Consider the following 21,652-nt stretch of genomic DNA (forward strand, 5'->3'; position numbering starts at 1 on the left):
GGGGGAATTGCCGAACAAATTGCGTGAATGATGGGCGACTGTGTAGCGTAGTAATGATTCATGGGTGAGTGCATCTACGATAATGTGTTAGCCAAAATGTCTATTAGGCGAACGCTTAATAATTTAACATGGGGTTTGCCAAAAGTCAGAGACTGTGTAACATGGTACGTTATCGTCATTATAAACTTGGAAGTTCCGGTCTAGAGCTAATAACTTCTCATCATTTATGGCGGAGGGGGTTTGGGTTGTGAAAGCGAATGAGAGATCAGGGTTCTTACCTTGTCAATAGAAATTCAAAGAGGATAAATGAGATGAATGGAAAATTGTGGTGCGAAGTTGCGGCGATGTTCGGCGTAACGGGCGACAGGGAGCGTGTGCAATAGCGGATAGCCAGTAGTTTACAAACAAGCAAGGCTATTACACGAGACACAGTATTCTGTAGAGCGCAATGGTTCAAGATGGATGAATACTTGTTCATTGATGACTCTAGCTAGGAAGACTGCGATCTGATGCCCAGGTGATAACATCACCTAACCGTAAATCTAAAACTGCCTGAAGTCTGAATTAGCCAGAGTACTCTCCGTTGCATGATCAGAAGAGACGGTGTAGGAATGATCAATCAGAATATGTAAGAATTAAATATCACCTTTCCACCCGATATAGCATCCCCGGCGAGGGAGCCATCGGAGCAGAATCAATCGCAAATTACCTCATCATTTGAGCGTTTGGGAAAAGGGTCCTGGAGGAATAAATATGCTTACCTTGAGTGCGACAGTCGCAGATAGCAACTAGACATCATTGCGAAGTCTGTTGCGAGACTTGAGTGAAGTTGATGAGAAGAGAGGAATTTGCTTTCAAGGGCTTGCAGCTCGACTTTTTGATAGCTGCACCAAAAGCCCCACCAAGCACAAATTCGCCGTGCTAACCGTTCTAGGACTGGGCAGGTGTCGGGATCGGCCAAGGCAAAATTCCGGGAATTTTTTAGTAATTGCTCCTAATTTGTCCCACACACGCACCACAGCTCGAGATAATTGAGAAAGGAAAGGCAAACCGGGCTTGGTAAGGACTCTGCGACGACAACAAACAACAACACAACAACTCCCCCCGGCATAACACACACGGTACGTCAGCGGATCTCTGTCACTTTGCACCTTCTCCACGAATCGACCAACTCACCCCATTTTCTACGAATCCCGAAGTTCACTAACTCCGACATTTTTCGCAAACAGACCCGACACAATGGCTGAGACTTCGATCATTTCCTCAGGCTGGCGCAACGTCCAGGTTGGCCGTGTCCTCCTCCTCCAGGCTGGACCTTCCACCGGCCGTCTCGCCACCATTGTCGAGATCATCGACCACAAGCGAGTATGTCACGATCTGGAATATATGTAAATAGCTAAGCATGGGAACTGACTGGGAATTCTAGGTTCTGGTTGATGGACCCTCAGCGGACGCCAAGCTCTTCGTCCCCAGACAATCCATCGCCCTCAAAGACGCCCTCCTGGCACCCTTTGTTATCGAGAAGCTGCCCCGTGGTGCCCGCACCGGTGCCGTCAAGGCCGCTTGGGAGAAGGCCGAGATCGACTCCAAGTGGAAGAACAGCAACTGGGCCAAGACCAAGGCTCAGCGGGAGGCGCGCAAGAACCTGACCGACTTTGAGCGGTTCCAGGTCCTGCGTCTCAAGAAGCAGCGACGTTTCGAGCAGCGCAAGGCTCTGGCCAAGGTCAAGGCCTCGTCGTAAACGATGGACAAGAACGATTGATTACGGCATGGCATGGCATGACACGGGTTAGGGGGGAGGCAGGGCCTTTGTGTGTGGTTGGGCATCGACTGGTAGCGTAGCTGTCTGGCGGACGGTGAAGTCTCGTCGCGGCTGTTATTAGTCAAACTCAGTTTTCCGTTATCCCGCACGGAGATCTGGTCTGCATGAATCTGAGGGTTTCGGCGTTGATGGATTTTTGCTACATCGAGGGACTGTATGTGCACATCTCAGCAGATGATGACTTGGCGTCGAATGATATATGGACATTGACAACCAAGAATTGCGTTGCATATTTTTTTATTATTAGATTTGTCTACATGACGCACTACACGCGTCCCGAACTGGGGTGATAATTGCGAACATAAAAAATAATCTTCTCATGACGGGTTTGACGTAAACGTAGCCGCACACATTTACATTCGTTGCGTGTTATTGAACACTGGCCCCCCCCCCGAATGCCTTGAAATTTGAAACGTTGATGAATATAGAAGCCGTGGTCTTGTACGAATTCCGAGTTTTGGTGTCGCAGGAGATGAGATGAGAACAAGCGCTGGAAGAGGAGATTCCTTCCGACCTGATCTCCGAGAAATGAATTACGTTTCTCTTGTCTTATTGACTTGATTAACCTAGCAACGTCCATGGGAGCACTCTTCTTTCCAGATGTTGCAGCTTGGCCGAGTATAAAAGGGACAGAAACGAAATAGGCTTAGCGTGGAATGGGCCACGGAAAATTGAACCCTAGCAGCGAGGAGACAGCCTGAACTTCACCATTTTTCACTTCAGTCAGACCAACCCCAGGCGATAACCAATCACCCCCGCTAGAATCAGGACATATCGGCTTCATTTTCAAGGTGAGTGAATTTTGCTCAAGGCGGCGACCGCGACGCATTTGCCTCAGCACTCGTCTTGGCTCCGGCTGAAGCTGTTTTGCCCTCTGCCCGCAGCTCCAGAAATTGTGTGTGCTCTGGCTCGGCTAGCTCCAGACAGCTTCCTGCCCGCTACAGCAGACCCAAGCCTGGAACAATTGACGAAATCTTGCAATTGCTAATTCGTTGTCTTCTCTCGCCAAACAGCAATCCAATCCCCAACCCCACAGACAATATGGCCAACCCTAGAGTCGAGGAACTCCCCGATGAGGAGCAGATTACCAAGCCCACCGTCGAGGACGACGACAGCTCCGACTCGGAGATCGAGACTGGCGATGGCCCCTCCGGCTCCTCTGTCCAGATCCACAGCCGCAACGAGAAGAAGGCTCGCAAGGCCATAGAGAAGCTGCACCTCCAGAAGGTCCCCGGCATCACCCGTGTCACCCTTCGCCGACCCAAGAACGTGAGTGTTTGCCCGGGCAGGAATTGCGTAATGTGGTGGAAGGAGGGGGTCCAAACCCCGGAGAGACGCGAGCCAGGCTTCCCGAGACCTTGAACTGGAGGAGAACCAGCGGCCTGCCGTGGTTTCCCGAATGGCTTTTGGCTTTCTGGCTTTGAAAACATGGTCGCAATGCTAACGATTGATCGCCTTCAGATCCTGTTTGTTATCAACAGCCCCGAGGTTTACAAGTCGCCCAACAGCAACACCTACATGTATGTCATGCACTGCCAACTGCGCAACTGCTCTCCCGAAATTGTCCTGCTAACCATGTCCCCAGTGTCTTCGGTGAGGCCAAGATTGAGGACCTCAACTCTGCTGCCCAGCAGGCTGCCGCACAGCAGCTCGCTGCCGCTGGAGAGCACTCTCACGACGACCACGCCGGCCACGACCACGGTAAGGCCGAAGAGTCTGCCAAGAAGGACGATGATGAGGACGATGGCGAGGAGGTCGATGCTGAGGGTCTCGAGGATAAGGACATTGAACTCGTCATGACCCAGGCCGGTGTCTCCCGCAAGAAGGCCGTCAAGGCACTGAAGGAGAACGACAACGATATAGTGAACTCCATCATGGCTCTAAGCGTTTAGATTTAGTGTGCGATGATGAGAAGAGACTTGAGTTACTCGATTTCTCATTGCAATGGTGAGAAGTTTGCCGGCGATATCTGAGTCGGGGCGATTTTGCATGGCGACGAGGGTAAACAAAAAGTCTTTGCATGGGAAAACATCTGGATGGACGGTCGGCCGTGTGTTTCATGCTATGCTAGGTACGATACCTTCTTGACCACCAACCCGATTCTTGAACAATCGTACACATCGTATATCGTGTTTTTGTTGCGGGAACGGTGACCTGTCGGAATACATACCTAGACTAGATTAAATGGATTAATGCATGACATGGCTACATACACGAATCTATGTATCGCTACGCACGAGCGATTGAACAGCCGTAGGGCCCAGCCCAATAGATAAAACTCATTCAACATCATCTCTTCTGGCCATGGTGCATTGTTTCTTCCGGGGGTTTCCTGCGGCCCCTTGTGAGTGAGTGCCTTTATTTTGATTTACTTTTCATTTCCTTACCTTACTTTACTTTCATCTTTACCTGTAGCCTCTCGTTTGACCCGATTGATGGGTGCACGTGACTTGGTCGGATCTCCACTTTGGTCGATGGCCGAGTTCTTCCGCTGCACCAGACGAGTGTAGCAACCTCTGATTGTGAATTGCTTCGACCTCTCCACTCCTTCAGACATACACATCCATCGCAAAAATGGCAGCAGTAAGTCACACCTGTCAATTGAGCCTTTATTGGAGCTTGGCCAGTTTCTATTCCGACAATCCGCCCTCCAATTGGCGCCGCAATGGCCCTCGACAAAAATCTTCAAAACCCCCCATGAACCATGAGCTAATTTCTCCCTTCCTCTCCCACAGCGTAGCGCCGCCCTCAAGCTCGACTGGGCCAAGGTCACCCAATCCCTCGGCCTGCGAGGCCAGACCGTCACCTCCCTCCAGGCTTTCAAGACGCGCAACGAGAACGCCCGCCGAAAGGTCCAGCAGCTCTCCGAGCAGGCCACCACCGTCGACTTCGCCCAGTACCGTTCCACCCTCAAGAACCAGGCCGTCGTTGACGAGATCGAGAGGCGCTTCAAGGAGTTCAAGCCCTCCACCTACGACCTGAGCCGCCAGCTCAAGGCCATCGAGGCTTTCGAGGTCGAGGCTGTCAAGAACGCCGAGGCCACCAAGGAGAAGGTCGACCTCGAGCTCAAGGACCTCGATGCTACCCTGAAGAACATCGAGACTGCCAGGCCATTCGAGGAGCTTACCGTGGTATGTCATGCGTCTGACAGCTGGACAAAGGACCTTATGACTATTGGTGGACCTGAGACTAATCATTTGTCGCATTACAGGACGAGGTTGCTGCTGCTGAGCCTTCCATTGACGAGAAGACTGCCAAGCTGGTTTCCAAGGGCCGCTGGTCAGTTCCGGGGTACAAGGTATGCCTCGATTCTGATGTACACAACACACATGGCGGCGCTAACAAATTCTACAGGAGAAGTTTGGCGATTTGTCCGTACTATAAACGACAACGCCTTGCGTGTATTTCCTTCCCCTTTGTGTACTCTAGCATTGTAGATAGGAGAACTGGGAGCGGACATTGCAGAAACAAGCTGCGGAATTCAGACAAAACTTCTAATTCGACCTTCTAGTCTTTTGGTGAAACTGACCTCTTATTGCGAGCGATAGACTGAAATATAGGTTACCGCGGACCATTAAGTTCTAAAAACAACATAACAACATTACACTAGAGTTCGAGCACCCAGGCCAAACCTCTCAGCAATTCGTTATCTGCTTCAAGCGCTCGATCGAGATGCGGCGCTTTCAACCAGAACGTGTGCGGCCACCCTTCGACGACGTCGACCTTTACCTCAATTCCAGCATCCTGCAATAACTTTGCATAGCATACCCCGTCCGAGTATAAAACATCATTTGTACACACCTGAACCCAAGTACGAGCCATTTCCAGGCCCTCAACCTCATCAGTGGGAATCTCGAGCGGCATTCTTTCGAACCCATCCCGAGGCACCTGGCGGTTGAACAGTCCCAGCAACGACGTGACGAACGGCGGGCTCGCACTCGTATGCCAGTCCTCAAACCCGCTGGGCACATGCGCAGGTGCGTCCGCGGTTACTGGACAGCGCAGCAGGATGCCGGAGAGCGACCCAGGTGCCAGGGCCTGCGACAGGAACGCCGCGAGCTCTCCGCCGGACGAGGAGCCGACCAGTACGAGCCTGGCGGCTGGATGGAGCTGCCTTATTGACTTGAAGGCGGAGGTCACGTCGCCGAGACACGTCTGGGCGGCCACCTGCGGCATCAGGCGGTAGCCTATCGAGTAGAGCTTGACAGCCTCCTGGCCACCAGTGTGAGAAGAGGATGGGCGAGGGAAATACTTGACGAGTCGCCGACATGTTAACTCCTCGCTGTCCGCTTCCCCGACCAGGAGGCCGCCGCCGTGGATGTAGATGAGTATGACTTGTTCCTTTTCCTTCTTCTCCTCTCCGCCCCTTCTTCCTAGCTCGTCAAATTCCTCCTCCCCCAGATCCCTCGAGACGTCTTCCTCTTCTGCCTCATACCGCAGCACCGGTATCTCGTACCCGTCCTCCAGACCGGGGACCGTCAGGGAACTGACGCGGACGCCCCGCGAAAGCTCGTGGTCCCGCGCCCCCAGCGCCATCATGGCCGCGTTCCGGGCCCGGCAGTCGGACGCATAGATGGGCTGGCGTTCGAGTGCCGAGAGTACCGGCTTGGGCTGAAGCAAGCCCGCGGCGGCTTCGTGGGCCTGCCATGCTGCGTCTAGTGGGGGAGGGGCGCCCAGGATGAGGGGGTTAAGGTCTTGCATGCTTCTGGGGGGTACCGCCCATTCAGTAAGGTGTTTAGAAGGAGACGGGGGGTTTGATTGAGGAGAGAAGAGGAATAAGCAGAGATGCCAAGAGGAGGATGATGAAGGTGGGATCAGTGAAAGTCGGGGGGAAAGGGCTCTGCGTAGCAGTCCATGTGGTCGTGGGGTGGAGGCGTGTATAAGGGTTGTCAGTGGTGTTAGGAATGTTTGGGTAGACTTTCCGGAAAATTTAGGTCAGACTACGGGAGGGTCTGCAATGTTGTTTGTTGGTGAGGCTTGGATGCCGCAGGGACGCATGCGCTGTATGTTATCTTCCGGCTTTGGATAGGGTCCTGCTGTCCCGAGCCCCCGATTGGAGACAATTAATGATGGCGGGGGGAAGTTTCCAATCGGGGGGTTCGCTACAATGCATCAACGTTGAATTTTATTGGTCTCAAAATAAGGCATTCTGGTGGATAAAAGCCATGTTTTCTCCGCTACGTCTAATGTCACGATGGGTACCCTCCCAACGGTTATGCCTCGTGGCGTTGTTTCCAAAGAGAACCACTGAAAGACACTTTTCACGGCATTTCATACATGACCTTTATGTACAATCCGCCATGAATTCAAATGCCTCAAATACCTTGTACGAAAGATGTTGCCGCGCAGCAATTACCATCTAGAACAGAGCAATTTATGATTTCGTCGGCTGGTGGGAGGGACTGCTAAGTCGAGATCGTTGCCTTATTTAGAGCATAGATTGTAACGTTGATGGCTAAGTCATTACCTTCCTGAAGAAAATTTTATCGATTACTGTTTGACTTTTTTGGGGGCGGGTTTTTTTTGTTTGCAAACATCTTGCGGCATTCTTGGGATGATCCAGGGTGGATGCGTGGAGGAGGTTTGCATGGATGTCATCGTCGTCCTATGCACAACAGAGCACTTCTCAACCAGGTTGTATCCTCATGTGAGCCTGAAGGTTGCCGGACATTATGTGCCAGTTACTGGATTGTGCTTTCCACCCAATAAATACATCTGGGGGCTACATGCTTGAGTTGTTCGTTATGCAGGACCTCGGGGATATCTTATTCTGTAATATTTGGCTCCATTTTCGTCTGGTCAGAATACAGAACGATGATTCCAATCAGTAGATAGTGGATCTTAATGTCCCGTTACTGAGCAAAACGTTCGTCGGCAGAGTTACCTTGGCCTAAATAACCGATTGCATCACATCACCATGACGCCAGACTTTCTCACAATGATACCTGCTATATGATGTTTACAGCACGGGCACAGCAAAGTAGATGCCCGTCCTCGTGCACACCATGACCGCAGGCAATGAGTCGATAAGACGAGATTGGAAGACTATCTCCAGCAGGGGGTTAGGACATAACACTTACCATGTCAATGAAAGACTTCTGTAGTCAGTGGGGCGCCTTGAGCGCTGTGACTGCTCAGACCCTCTTTCTTGACAGATAACATGAGCGTCGCTTTTTTGGGTATCTCGGTGAAGTCTGTCGTCGCAACTGATTGAAACTGGAGGGTCAGAAGGAGCATGGAGAAGGGTAGCTTACAGTTTTCTAAGCTTGTATTCCACCTTGCCAAGGTGGACAAAAGCTAGCTGAAGCATTCCAAGGTCTTCCGGAGGTTGTGAGAGGCCTGACCGTTTTAAATCACCCCGAGTCTCGTAGAGCACGACACTTCGAGCATGCATGTGAGTGCTTTCTCAAGAATGATAGCAGTGATACCTGACTCCATATTCAATCGACCCCAAAGTATTCTTCCTATTGATTGAGAAACCCTGGCGTGCGCCGGATCCTGTTCCATAAAAGAATACCCCGTATAGCACGTGTGAAAACGTTCAACTCTGCCATAAAATATACGTCCCTTTTTACGGGTCGGGACGACGCCGAGGAGTCTCATCCAATCATCTATGGCCGTGACCATCGTCGATGTCCTCAATTGTGCGTCATCCTAGCGCGAAGCCAGTGCTACGCCAGGGTACATACCACCCGTGACGCTCGTTGGCTTTCTAGAACCCCATCTCAGCAGTAAGCAAACGAGAAATCTATTTAGGCCAACGATCGTGCCTCCGAGAACCTCTATGATTCAGTTGATCAACGCCGGCCGTAACAATTAAGCTGCTAGATTGGTGAAATCCAACCCCATCGTCCCGAGAATGGCGCACGCACTCATGTCTACTGTACAGTCAATCGACTTCCAACCATCTCAAGGGACGTCCTAAATGTAGCGTGGGAAGCTTAGGTCGATCCTCTTTGAGAAAGGAGATTGGTCGACTCAATAACCGCATGTTCCAGGCGGATGGTACCTTTAGTCCTTTGTCCACGTGGCTGTTGGAGGGCGTCAATATTCGGCTCATATCTCCCAGGCCGCCCATACCCACGCTTGGATGGTGTCCTTAGAGTGTCGTCCAGCGAATTCATCTCTTTTGCTGTTTGGCTGACAGGCCTCCCCGGGCTCGAGGCATATGGTGGCGACCGTATATTCCTCACCAAGAGAGGCTGAAAAACAAACCTTTGGTGTGGGTAACTCTTGTCGTGCAACACGAGCAAGTACCAAATGAAGCATACCAGCGCGGAACACAACTGGAACCGAGAGGACTGATACATTCTCCATCATCCTAATAGCATACCCCAAACATGATCCGAGCTTCGAAATACTCCCTATGCTGTGTATCGATCGCGCGTCGGTGGCCACAAGTTCATCAGGATCCCTCATTCCGTGTCTGCACAGGGCACTAAGACCCTGCAAAAGAAGCCCTCTGAGAATACCAGAGTATAATTCGCTCGCTCAATGTGACAGCCGCCGACACTGAAGAATGATCATCGTCGTCGCGCCGGCTAAGAATACCCATACTCAGGAAGTAGGCATTAGGTGGTCCAGACACTGATTTGTCAATAGGCAGAGCGGCTATTGCTTCACGCGACAGAATCGAAGGGAGTCTGCAGTGAATCGATCGATGGGCTTCTTGCGTCATGGTGTGACGGGCTGGATCCTGTAGCTGCCACCTCTCGATATCAATCTATTGAGTGGCATATTGTACGCTGCTGTAGCTGTTCCAAGTTGAAGTTTGTCGGCTCGGCACTGTCGGGGGTGTAGAAGCCTTGAGGATATCGAGTCGTAGTTATGCATCTTAGGACGAAGCCTGACATCTGTGTTGAGTCGTCAGAGCGTACCAGGAGAAATACAGATGCGGAGCGATGCCTTGAAGTTGTTCTTCACCCAATTGGCACAAGCAGGATACAGTCATATTGGACCTTGAAGGTAACGAGAGATATACTGACCTGATTGTGTTGAAATTGTGTAGCCGCTGATTCAAGTGTAGGACAACGGAGCGTGCCATGGGATGGGTTGGGCGAAGGTCGGCGGGATGCGTCCCAAGAAACACATTTCTAACGAAACACCAGAAAAGAACCTGTGTACATGACCAAACTATAGCCCAAGAGTGGCTATGAGTTCGCTGTTATAAATTTGTTTGGCGACGAGAACGACTACACTGTTTTGGCCCAGAACCATCGAGGAGTTCATAAATCTGGCAATGACCGCGAACTACTAGCGGTATCATCGCCATGTATCCGGAACGACATGATGGAAAAGGTGGTAAGATTGTGCTCGCCAAGTATAACCGTCGGCATCGTCATTGTCCTAGATGGCATGGTGGCCATTCTGGTCGATGTTTGCAGGTGGTACCAGCGATGATGGTAGCAGATTTGCAGAGCATGAGGGACTTTGCATGGTCCCCAGCAAGAATGATGAAGATACCGTGGTACTTTGTCGTGAAGAACGTCTTGGTGTCTTCGTTTCATCCCCTCCGCTGTCAAGAAAACTGTCTTCGGAGAGGAGGGTGTTCACAGGGTGAGCGCCACGGCGGCTTCCCGTGCTTACGGTAAGGATGTAATGGGATATTATTGATGAGAGTACATGCAACACGGCCGATGATTGCAAGTGTGTGGCCAGGAGTACTTACTTTAATTACCTAACGTTGTGCAAAGATAGATGCCAGTGCCAATAGCCACCCTGCCACAGGCGGGTTTGCCACGGAGCTAGCCCCCGTAGGCTTTCGTCCAATCACATGGTTCGAAAAGCAGGAGTTGGCTCCGAGAGTCAGTACTATGGCCGGTACAGGTCCGGGTGCAAATGTAGTGTTCGAGCTTCAGAAACTTTTGGGCGTTTTGGAGCCTGGGCTCACCTCACATCACATGGGCATGTGTGATCTTGATCTCGATGCTAAACGCGGGCCAAGACGTCAGGCCAGATTGATCGAAGCTGATCGGCAACATCGTCAAAAACCAAGCCCGCTCTTGTTACCGAGCACTGAACGACATTAACATCAACATCAACATTAACATTAACATTAATACCAAATGCCGGGTTTTAATGTTTTGCCCTGTTGCTGATTCTTACTGTCATCAACGCAGCAACACATATTAGCTTTCCTGCCGGAATCTAGCCACTAAATCCACTCCTTTCAAGAGTGGCGAATTTTCTAACGCCCCGACCGCCTCGCTCTATACACATTCCCGGTCATCTATAATATCGAGCCAGTTTACGAGGCGAACCTCAATCGTACTTTACCAAATTGGCCACGGCCGTGTCTTCCCATCCACTAGCTACTGCCTGCGCCTGGCTACTATGTTGGAGTGGGACTTGCACCACTTACTCCAACGCCACCAAGCATCTGATATGTAACATATGACACACCTTATCAACCACCATTCTGCTCACTCACTGTGCATTCTCCGGCCATGATGCCAAGGGAGTATCGCCAACTGCTACCTGCGCCTCAGTCTGAGAGTCGCTCCACTTCGGAACCATCGTCTACCGCTTCCGGTCAATCGGAGGACCGGCTTAAACGCAAACGCGTAGGCGTCCAGGTAGCTTGCAATCTCTGCCGCGCAAAGAAAACCCGCGTAAGCCGACCTCAAATCTACCATGCTGTTCGACTTGTCTCTTGATTAACCCTATCCGTTTCCAGTGTGACGGAGGACGTCCAGTATGTGGTGTATGCAGGAAAAAGGGTATAGAGAAATGCACATATAACGAAAAGCGCGAGGTCAATGATGAGGTACTCGAGGTTATTGAACTTCTCAAGACATCTCCAGAGCCGAGGGCTACGGAAATGTTAAGACTTATACGTGTTCATGGCGACCATAGTGTCATCCTGGCGCTTGCCAGAAACACTCCAGATGATAATCAGCAGCCATCACCGAGTACCTCTGACCAGGATGAGGCTTTGCGTATCAAGTCGTCTATGGAGTCCGAGCTAATGTCTAAGAACCCCGTCACGTTTCCTGGACTGCGGTCGCTCTCTCTGACCGGCCTGGAGCAAAGCCATCTGCTTCGCCCCATCGATCCGGCTTCTGGAGTGTCTTCAGAGCTGCAGTACGTCAAGCCTCTATGCTTATTTTCATTCCACTCAAGATTCCCGATCCGCAATAATCACAAACCAGTTTCCCGTTACGTACTAACAAGGCTCATGACGCTGACCATAATCAAAATCCATCCAGGGACGGTATGGACTCCGATTCGGCCGTTAGACTTTTTCGAGGTCCAAAATCTCCGAGCGGTTCACCGAACAAATATCGTGAGTTATGCGACGATAGGCTTGCCAACCTAAGTGTTTCTTTTTGGACAAGCGTCCAGATACCCAACGATCTGGCGGCCAAGGCCATATCAATGTATTTAGAAACGGATCACCCGCTCCTCGGCACATTTGAACCAACCCAATTTGTTGGAGATCTGGTCAACCACCAACAAACTTCATGCTCTCCATTTCTTGCGAACTGCGTGCTCTATTGGGGATGTGTACGTATTGCCCATATGCCACTCTCTGCGTGTATGCGCACCACGTTAGCTAACACCGCCCCAGCAAATGTATAGCGCTATCGACAAGAGGCTCAACGATTATGCCAAAGACTTTGGCAAAGAATCAGAGAGACTCTGGGATATTGTAAAGTCATCTGATTCCAGCTTGAACATGATCGGTGCCCAAATGTTGAGCCTGGCTTACATGGGTAATGGCAAGGACCATAAAGTACTCAAGTATCAGCTGGAGGCTGTCAAGATGGGTGCACGGCTTGGGTTGCTGGGAGTCGACCGTAAGACTGCCGAGGCTAGGCTAAGGAAACTTCCCCAGTCGCATCTGGTGGCTTACTCATATGCAGCATGGGGCGTTTTCAACTGGGCCGTGTAAGTTGGTCTCCTGTGGCGTGACTTTTGTAGATCGAGGCACTAACAGTTCAGGCTTGTCTCAATCTTTTATCGACAGCCTGGGGTACTACATTTAAGATTTCCGCCAACGTTACCTATCCCAGGAACTTCTGGCCAATATGACCCGATTTCATCGCACCCAATCGTGCAGGATGCTCTCCCGGAATACATGGGTTATACATTCCCCGCTATCTGCGAATTCTGGCAAATTGTGCGTGAGGTGTCACTGGCTTACTTTGCCCAAGGCAAAGATCCATCAGATAACGTCCCTCTCAATTTTGCTGAGATGAAGTATCGAGAAATTCTGGCGTGGGCAGAGAATCTACCTGTACAAATTACACGTGACAGTAACTGCCCACATCATGTCGTTATCTTTCAGTAAGTCCTACGTCACCAATACTGACATAAACAGATCCTGATGCTGATCAAAGTAAACTCAGCATGTGGATCCATGCTACCATTCTCGACATCTTCCGTCCATTCATGAAACAAGGGTACGCCAACTCACAGAGATTAAGAACATTTTCCGCTGCGGACAGCACGCCCGATGCAGCTTTTAAGGCATCAGTAAACCAACTCAAACAGTTGATATTTGATTATCGATCTTCCTACGAATCTTCGGCATATACCATTTTGTGGCAAACTGCTCTGACATATCTAGCCACTTCCGTTCTCCAAGATACGGCAGACCCTTCCTGGCGTCCCTGGTTCATGCTGTGCATATATGGTTATGAAACCTTACGGCGGCCCTACCGAGTTGCAGAAGCAATTGGCGGTGGTCTCTTGACGATGACGATGCGTGATACGGATATAACGACCGAAGATGCACGCAAAATACTGAACGACTTGAAGTACCGGGGGTTGACGGCTCCTGTTGACGAAGAGATCCGTGCCACTTTTATGGGTGATCTCAACATGGCTATCAAGAATCCAGAAGGCGCAAGAATGGAGAACTTGGCTAAAGCGTTTGAGGAAGTTGCACTTTTAAAAGACTATACTCACGGTATAGAGGATACCGAGATGGATTAGTCGATGCTACACAACCGGTCTGCCACGAAGCGTGTAGCAGTACTGGATGTATGTGTGGAGTGGACGTTCGAACCTCATAGGGTTGGAGAGGAAACCGTATTCGTGTAACGCCATGGGCATTGCTCGGCTTGAGAAGGATCCATGTTTTCTTTTTCTCTTTCGTTTTTCTTTTCTTTTCGTTTGGTGAGCATGGCGTTACTTGGAAGAATTCTGCGAAGTATCAATCTTAGAACCGTGATAGATGGCTCGCGTTGGTCAAAAGCACTCCTACGCTGTCCTATATCTGTCTACCATATTGGGCATCACTATAATCAAACAAGAGCTGGTTCTTACCCAGAGACACGTTATACTTGATGGAAATTATGACCCTGGTAATCACTTCCTGTTTGGCTTTTTGGGAGTTTCAACACACGAGCCGAAGCATACATCAGCTAAGGCTATCGCTACTATTTCCTCACTGGACGTCTTATCGTGATGATCAGTATAACAGTTTCAAGGTAGATGTGTAATAATGTACGTGGCCAAAACAAAAAAGGGAGACTAGAAGTCAGTGGCCTTGTTCAAGACAATATGGTCTCTGTCCTATGAGGCTCGCCAATTTTTATAAAAGGGGCCAGGGCCAAATATATACTTTCAAAGGAACCCGGTTATCAACCAATCAACTCAAGCACAACTAGCCAGCAGTGCGCTTGGCGGTACCTTGTCGTTGCACATCCAAACGGAGCTAAACTGTGTGGGCTGAAATCGCCGATAAATCCTCCTTCCCCCTTATAATACAGACTCAGTCGGCTTGGAAAGAGGGACTCTAACATAAGTAACATCGTCGGGTTCTGTGGTCAGAATATTCACAATAACAATAACAATGCCAGGGGCAAAAGAGCTGTAGGTCGTGTATACTTAAGAGCCAGATGCTAACCTTGCTTGGCATGTGTCTTAGCACGTAAACTTCCTAGACTAGTGTCAGAGATATAAGTCGATAATCCTTTTTCTTTTTTTCCTTTTTTCTTTTTTTCTTTCTTCGTTCCTTTTTTCTTTCTTCTTTTCCTTTTGATAGGCAGATGCTGCCCGTTTTGGAATGGTTCTCTCTGCAAGCAGAAGTTTCTCTTATCCCAGTTGTTGTTAGCAGCGTTTATCAGTGCCTGTGAAAAGGTATCGAGAGAACACGTAGATGTAAAAGTTGAACAAAGTAGCGTGTTGAAAGTGGACCAGTTCGTTAATAGGGTTATGTAAGGGATGGTGGATGTCATGCAATGTAACTAATCCATGATAATGTATATGGCACTCAAATAAGGCAATCATATATTGTGCCGTTGATTAGTGTCGCTACCAGCTGATCAAACATTCGGCGGACAATGTGTGACTGACTATAGAAGTCCAGCTGGTACTTTTCATGACTGAATCTAGCAGATATTATGGCATCCTTGGCACGAGAGTGGACAGTTATTCACGATCAGACAAAGAGAAGTTGCAAGATAAGGCTTGTGCTCACACAAAGTATTGTGCGGTCTATATACGAAGCGACTTGTCTACATATATAAATAGTATGGTAGAGCCTAATTGCGGCGTGCTTGAGCTGAAATTTACAATATTTGGTGTTGCATTTATTTCTTGTTCTACAGCTCTCAGACGAAAAGTCGATCAATATTCTCTTGGAAAGCGATGTGCAGAAACTACTGCTATTTAAACGTCTGCGGGCATTGCCTAAAGCTCGTGAGCACAGTTGAGCCGGGCGAGATCGATCCGATTACAGGATCCCGAAACATGGCCGGCTCCCCGTGCCTTGAAGCGCAGAATAATGTCATCCGAAGCGGTGGGAGAAACACGTCGGAGGATGTTTTTTATGGGTCGGCAGAGTATGCTAGATATGTCGAGCGCCTGGAATGTGGGCATGTAGATGAAGGTGACGACCAGCGCAGAGTCATCAATCTGTCCACCTACTGCCTCCCGGAATGTGCCGATAAACATAAGAGCTATTTACCGCAGGTGAACAAGGAATCTCCGCTGAAAGAGGTGCATTTCCCAGCAGCGAGCTCCGATATCACGTCGGCCGTGGTCGCCGTCAATCACAGACATAAAGATCAAGCTCGTACGCACGCTGCAGGTCTCACAGAGGTCCGGAAGGTGGACTACTGTGCATTGCAGCGTTGGTACAATTTATACAGCGGCGGCGAAGCGGAGGAGATACGTAGATCAAAGCATGGGGAGAGCTTCATCGAAATTGTGATACCCAGGAGGGCCTTGCTGTTCAGATACGCCCTAACGTGCGGAATCCGTCGTTGCTGGGAGTCATGCCACTCAGGCGACTGGAAGAAGCCCAAGGACTGGGCAGATTTCTCAGACAGTGGTGGTGACGGCGAGGAGTAGTAGAGGAACCATAGGCCAGTACTTATCCCACCTGTACAAGAGGCTGGCCGGCAGCTTAAAATAACTAGTTGAGCTATGCTAGTATAATAAATGTTGTCTTATTGTATACAAATGCTTATATTGTCGCGAGGCGCAAGATATACCGTTCTGCACAATGCATTGGCAGGCAACAAAGGATGGATGACCAAAAGGGCCGGGGCTGACACAAAGCATTGTGAAAGCTTGTCCCCAGCGGCTTTCCAAGATATTTAGGACAGTAAACCCCAAACCAGTTTTCCTACGATTTCGACCAACCTGCAATCATCATAACACTTCCACCGCAGTCTTCGCATCGTAACCGTCCGCCCACATCCAACCACAATGTGCAAGAACTACTGGTACCACAAGGTATGCCAACACTGCCTGAAGTACAGCAGTCGGATTAGGCCGGGGGAGACCGACCCCCTGACCGGGCAGCGAAACACGATGATTCAGATGTGCAGGAAGGCGCAGGAGGCCTACATCGAGCAGGCCAGGCTGATAGGCTGCGAAGCACCCGAGGTCGACCCCCGATACGATCGATCTCGCAGGCGCAATACGTGCGGGAGCCAGCGTAAGAAGACGATAGAGCTGGAGTATTACTGCTCTCGGGAGTGCGAGCAAAACCACAAGTACAACGTCCCCAGACCATGGTCGTGGTCGTATCTGGCCGTGACGCACGAACCAGAATCCGGGGCGGAAGCGGCGTCTGCCGTCATCGGGGTGAACGTCCCTGGGGGAAGCCCGAAGCCCCTGAGACGAAGTGAGTACTATTCCCAGGCACGGTGGTTCCTGACCCATCAAAAGAGTATAGATATGGCCAGTACTGCGGACGAAATGCATGACGAGGAAGACGAGAAGATCAGCAAGCCCGAAACCTCGCAACCCAAGCTGCTTAGAAAGGTGCTGATGCGGAACACTCGGGATACCCTCAACACCGTAGATTGGGGCGCCATGATGTTTGGGCCAGGTCACGAGAAAGATGAGGAAGCCCAGTGATCTCCCCCTTAATACGACGACGATGGCGATGACGAGCATGATTCCGAAGGTTGAATGAGAGCATTGTGCAAGATAAGGGAAATGCAGATGCATAAGGAGTAAGCATTTGATCGTAGGACTTATTCTAAGATCGAGAGCTGTAGCTAGCTGATAATGATATTAACACTGTGAAAAGAATAGTGATCCAAATGTACTAATTCTGAGTAGATCAATAATGGATATTGACCCAATGCTTGGTTGTAATTGTGAGTGTGTATTGTAAGAAAAGCCATCTACATCATAGACCAATCAATGTTCTAACCCTGACAGCTCAGGTCGGCAGCCCAGCAGCGTCGGCTGGGATAGGCACTGGCTCAGGCCTTTCGACAATAAATACAGTCTCGATGACCGGATGACCAGCTTGAGTTCCCGGGACTTTCGCTCTTAGGACTCGAAACCCAGACTTCAGCAGCACCTTTTCACTAGCAACATTGCCCTCAAACACATGAGCCAGCAGGTGGTTGCGGTTCTCTGGTGCAATACTCTCCGGCCCCTCAGGAAAGTACTCCCAGTATTTCTGGAGCCAGGCCGTCAAGGCTTCGGTCGCGTAGCCCATGCCCCAGTAAGGCTCATCAAACTGATAGCCACAGGCTCCAGGCCGAAACATACCCACAGCACCGATCATCTCCGGCTGCGCATCTCCATTGCTAGACTTGAGTTCTACGGCAAACGCGAATCCCTCCGCGCCTGCCATGATTTTGATCCTGTCGAAAGTGACACTATTGAATGGATCCTTCTCGGTTTCAACCCCAGTTGATCTAGCAGCCTTGTGAGTCATTGGAGTGAAGATGCAACAGCGATGATTAGAACCAGTGGTTGAGGAATTATAAAAGTGCTTACGAGTACTTCATCGAGGTAGGGTTTTGTCTCATCCGATGAAGTGAATGAATGTCCGTCAAGGGAAGAACTGGCCGTAATCTCAGGCGCTCAGTAGTTATTATCACATTGTGCATGGCCTTTAGGGACTCTAACTCGGTTTGTGTGCCGCCCATGGTGTGCTTTGTAATAGTGTATGTTGTTGCAAATGTTGTCTGAGTAGAAAGTCAAAATGTTGAGTCAGAAGAGGTGTGTAACCGTCTGCCGCGGTCAACAGCAATAATTTATGGCATATGCACCGCGCCAAGCTGCAACGTGGTAAATATACGCCGCTTGAGTACATTGGTCGAATCGATACGATACCTCAACGCTCCAGGGATAGTGGCCGAAGAAGGACTATGATATGGTTACCTAAGCCTTTCGTGACTCACTAGGCTGGTACTTGGCGCCTCGAGTAAAGCAACTACAAAAAACAGCAGCATATGGTGACAAAAAAGCAAAAGAGAAAAGACAGATGTATACCCTCAGATTAGCTCTTCTAATTCTCACTGACAACCTTCCTCGCGTGACCGCGGGCGGCTGTCTGCAAATTTGGCTTTTTGGGTTTGGTCATCACCGGGTATCTCGTCTTTCTGATTGTGTAAACAAGAAGAAAATATATGCCTTCAGCACATAAACAGCTATAGCAATCTCCCTAGACCACTGGCTCTCAAGGGTTTCATTGCATCGCCGCCAACTCCGATTGAAAACTATTAGTAAGCCGTCATCGAACAGTTCGATAAAACTGAGCTCGGACTGTGTATTTGTCGTCCTTGTCGGCGGTGGGCGTTCAAGCCAGATGCATGGTCCCAAAAGGAGCGAAACAAGGAGATTGCGGTGCCATGAATACGCTTAGGGGGTCGACCATACTGTGGTCAGTCTTGCTCAGATCTCTGTTCTTGGGGAATTGTCATGCGCCATGGACTCGAGGTCGCTAGGCTCAAAATCATCAGTATTGAGATTTCATCATTGCAAGGTGCAAAGGGGTAAGTATTACGAGAAGGTGAAGATAAAAAAAGAAAAGGAAAAAAGGGGGACAGTCCATAGGAGAAGCCATTCGTTTATTCCATCTTGGATTGAACGGGCCTACCAAGTGCCTACGTGTATTGGCAAGGACACATGCGATAGAAAGCAGTGGTAAACCCTTTTGCTGGTCACTTCTCGCCGGCAAGCTTGCTGGAAAACGAGTTTCCAGCTTCCAGGGGTTGATATGTTGATCAGACGAGTACAGTTCCTACCTGGATTGGAACATGTGAGGTGAGGACAGTTGACAGGCTTCGAAAAGGATTATTGTTTGTGGTTGTTATCGTTTGAACCAGCGATCTGCTCCAGGTCGTGGTGGTGCAGTTTGGCTTCTCGACGCGTTTTTTTGTCAGTCGTTGGAACTTTTTGGGTAGTCTCGGTAAGCGCGACTAATTGAAAGACCTACTATGTACATTGTTAATGCATGCATATAATCACCCATGTAACGTACTAACCTACCTGAAATGCATGTAATTGGCGGCGCAATCCATTGCAAGCCCACCACTAGCACTACTTGTAGCACTGGCAATGGCACCAGTCTAGCACTAAAGCCCCCGCGGCGAAAGCTCTCCATGTACTGTAGGTACTGGGCGTCAAGGCGGCTGAATTAATTGTGAAGAAAAGTTCCCCTCGGCCAACACAAGCCCACAAGCTCACGAGCGATACAGCATTGGACCAACAAGACCATTTCGACGCCACATAGAGCTTTGCGAAAACGTCGTCTATCAATCAGTCAACATGGTACGTCTGAACACTGGTCTATAGGCGGCAACTGGCTAATTCTTCCCAGGCGCGAAACAGTGAGAAGGCCCAGTCCATGCTCTTCCGCTTCCGCGAAGCCCAAGCAGCAGACCTAGGTATCATAGACGCAGGACGGACACGGCGGCCCAAGATCATCACCGAAGTCGAATCCATACAGTCCTGCGAGAAATGGCGAGGCCAGACCCTCAAGGAGATCAGCCGCAAGGTCTCCCGCATCCAGGACCTTATGCTCAGCGACTACCAGATTCGCGACCTCAACGATGAAATCAACAAGCTCATGAGGGAGAAGCATATGTGGGAGGTTCAAATACGGAATCTAGGCGGCCCAAATTACATGCGAGGCGGTGGCAAAGTCTACGATGAAAGCGGCAAAGAAATACCAGGCGGTGGGAAGGGCTACAGGTATTTTGGAAGAGCTAGGGAACTGCCTGGAGTGAAAGAGCTGTTCGAAGCCGCCACAAAGGGGAGCAAAGAGGACAAACCGCTCGAGACGAGGGACGACCTGAGGAAAGCGGTCGATGCAAAATACTACGGATATGCACCTGATGAGGAGGATGACGCAATGCTCGAGTACGAATTGGAAAAAGAGAAAGCCGCATTCGAATCTCTGTCAATGCAAGCAGCCAAGGGACAGCCACCGCCGGGCTGGGAGCCTTTACCTGGCGACAGTGGCGATGGCAAGGGCTGGGACCTACCAACGCTTGAGGAAGTCCAAGAAGAGTTGATGGACAGGAGACGGAAGAGATTGCTGGACCAACTCCAGTGATCGCCACTCAGGGCTGCTTTGCAATTCTCCTCCCAATTCCCATCATCGTCCCGGCTTTTGTTGGTTCCAATCAATCTGTGGCCTGGTACAGGAGTCGGTAGGATGGGGACGGGTGTTTGGGCGTCTGGCGTTATTTGTGCATTGGTCCTGGCTTTGCAAAAGAACGATTCGGAGAGGTGGCGGTATAAGTCTTGCCTTCCACCTGCGATCCTTTGCTTGTTGGATCGTGATTATACGGCTGTTCTGCATACTACATGATTGCCCTCACGACGTGCCAAAGCCCTTCAAAAATGCTCGGGGTCTACAAACTCTTGACTTGAGCGTGTGCGCTCCATGTAACAATAGTACTTCAACGCTGCTTCCGGCTTAACCGGCTATACAAAAGCTGTCGCTCGCATCACCGCAGCGTTCAGGAGCCTATCGATAATTATGTCGTATCATCTGCCAAGAAAAACAAAGCTGACGACGAGCGCTCCAAGCCATGGCATGCAGGCCGAGAGCTACGATGGTCCTGGAGAAAGTAAGTGATATATATACCAGGTAGAGGTAGCATAGAAAACTATACTGTATTATTCAAAATAGAGAGCGAAAGCCAAGGGCCTCCAACAGATCATGAAACCCAATACTGCGACGTTACAATAGACAATTACATGCAGAATGGCCCAGTTCCAATTATACAGGGGATCGGTGACTTGTTCGGTCTGGCGGAATTGCGAGTTCCTGTGCGGAAACGTCAAGGTAGCAGCTGTATATGTTATAAAAGCTGGCAAACATTGCAAGGGTCCTACCTACAACTTCCAAGGCTGCGTTTGGTACTTTGATAATAGCTTCTTCGACAATAGAAAACCTACGGAATATATCCAGAATCAATGCCACCAAGCCGTGGGTGCCTTAACCATCGGTGGATGAGAGGTGAGCAGCAGTGCCTGGCACGCTGATAGTTGTGATACATAATAGAGATGATTGAACCCTCGCCGATGGTAGTTTCATCCATGTCGCGTGAGATGGGCCCGAAAAGATTCGGCATGCGCACCTCCGGATCCCAATGCCTTTGTGGGACATGG

General features: G+C 50.0%; 9 protein-coding genes across 9 annotated transcripts; 6 read left to right on the forward strand and 3 right to left on the reverse strand.

Moving 5' to 3' along the window:
• Positions 1 to 1,016: 1,016 nt before the first annotated feature.
• BKA67DRAFT_572391 (ribosomal protein L14-domain-containing protein) lies at positions 1,017 to 2,137 on the forward strand. Its single transcript, XM_046103277.1, has 2 exons — positions 1,017 to 1,365; positions 1,427 to 2,137. The coding sequence occupies exons 1-2, from the start codon at positions 1,240 to 1,242 to the stop codon at positions 1,739 to 1,741; spliced, it is 441 nt and encodes a 146-aa protein (XP_045956190.1). The 5' UTR covers positions 1,017 to 1,239; the 3' UTR covers positions 1,742 to 2,137.
• Positions 2,138 to 2,863: 726 nt separating this feature from the next.
• On the forward strand, positions 2,864 to 3,714 carry BKA67DRAFT_521147 (NAC domain-containing protein; the record flags this gene model as incomplete). Its single annotated transcript, XM_046098250.1, has 3 exons — positions 2,864 to 3,091; positions 3,284 to 3,342; positions 3,408 to 3,714. 3 exons carry the CDS (start codon positions 2,864 to 2,866, stop codon positions 3,712 to 3,714), a joined length of 594 nt encoding a protein of 197 aa, XP_045956191.1.
• Positions 3,715 to 4,342: 628 nt separating this feature from the next.
• Positions 4,343 to 5,325, forward strand: BKA67DRAFT_572405 (ATP synthase subunit D). Its single transcript, XM_046103278.1, has 4 exons — positions 4,343 to 4,405; positions 4,558 to 4,953; positions 5,034 to 5,120; positions 5,177 to 5,325. The coding sequence occupies exons 1-4, from the start codon at positions 4,397 to 4,399 to the stop codon at positions 5,204 to 5,206; spliced, it is 522 nt and encodes a 173-aa protein (XP_045956192.1). The 5' UTR covers positions 4,343 to 4,396; the 3' UTR covers positions 5,207 to 5,325.
• A 103-nt stretch (positions 5,326 to 5,428) lies between these two features.
• On the reverse strand, positions 5,429 to 6,523 carry BKA67DRAFT_521680 (Alpha/Beta hydrolase protein; the record flags this gene model as incomplete). The annotated part of the gene is made up of 2 exons (XM_046098300.1): positions 5,429 to 6,172; positions 6,236 to 6,523. 2 exons carry the CDS (start codon positions 6,521 to 6,523, stop codon positions 5,429 to 5,431), a joined length of 1,032 nt encoding a protein of 343 aa, XP_045956193.1.
• A 5,266-nt stretch (positions 6,524 to 11,789) lies between these two features.
• Positions 11,790 to 13,762, forward strand: BKA67DRAFT_593606 (uncharacterized protein; the record flags this gene model as incomplete). The annotated part of the gene is made up of 5 exons (XM_046104958.1): positions 11,790 to 11,905; positions 12,031 to 12,328; positions 12,393 to 12,712; positions 12,767 to 13,111; positions 13,174 to 13,762. The coding sequence occupies 5 exons, from the start codon at positions 11,790 to 11,792 to the stop codon at positions 13,760 to 13,762; spliced, it is 1,668 nt and encodes a 555-aa protein (XP_045956194.1).
• A 1,659-nt stretch (positions 13,763 to 15,421) lies between these two features.
• BKA67DRAFT_537770 (uncharacterized protein) lies at positions 15,422 to 16,126 on the forward strand (the record flags this gene model as incomplete). The annotated part of the gene is made up of 1 exon (XM_046100385.1): positions 15,422 to 16,126. One exon carries the CDS (start codon positions 15,422 to 15,424, stop codon positions 16,124 to 16,126), a length of 705 nt encoding a protein of 234 aa, XP_045956195.1.
• Positions 16,127 to 16,429: 303 nt separating this feature from the next.
• BKA67DRAFT_537771 (uncharacterized protein) lies at positions 16,430 to 17,182 on the reverse strand (the record flags this gene model as incomplete). Its single annotated transcript, XM_046100386.1, has 1 exon — positions 16,430 to 17,182. The coding sequence occupies one exon, from the start codon at positions 17,180 to 17,182 to the stop codon at positions 16,430 to 16,432; it is 753 nt and encodes a 250-aa protein (XP_045956196.1).
• Positions 17,183 to 17,453: 271 nt separating this feature from the next.
• Positions 17,454 to 18,174, reverse strand: BKA67DRAFT_537772 (GNAT domain-containing protein; the record flags this gene model as incomplete). The annotated part of the gene is made up of 2 exons (XM_046100387.1): positions 17,454 to 17,940; positions 18,023 to 18,174. The coding sequence occupies 2 exons, from the start codon at positions 18,172 to 18,174 to the stop codon at positions 17,454 to 17,456; spliced, it is 639 nt and encodes a 212-aa protein (XP_045956197.1).
• A 1,624-nt stretch (positions 18,175 to 19,798) lies between these two features.
• BKA67DRAFT_593607 (Isy1-like splicing factor) lies at positions 19,799 to 20,588 on the forward strand (the record flags this gene model as incomplete). Its single annotated transcript, XM_046104959.1, has 2 exons — positions 19,799 to 19,801; positions 19,851 to 20,588. 2 exons carry the CDS (start codon positions 19,799 to 19,801, stop codon positions 20,586 to 20,588), a joined length of 741 nt encoding a protein of 246 aa, XP_045956198.1.
• Between the last annotated feature and the right edge of the window lie 1,064 nt (positions 20,589 to 21,652).

The sequence above is a fragment of the Truncatella angustata genome (assembly GCF_020726525.1).
Source record: "Truncatella angustata strain MPI-SDFR-AT-0073 chromosome Unknown BKA67scaffold_6, whole genome shotgun sequence".
Classification (NCBI taxonomy): domain Eukaryota; kingdom Fungi; phylum Ascomycota; class Sordariomycetes; order Amphisphaeriales; family Sporocadaceae; genus Truncatella; species Truncatella angustata.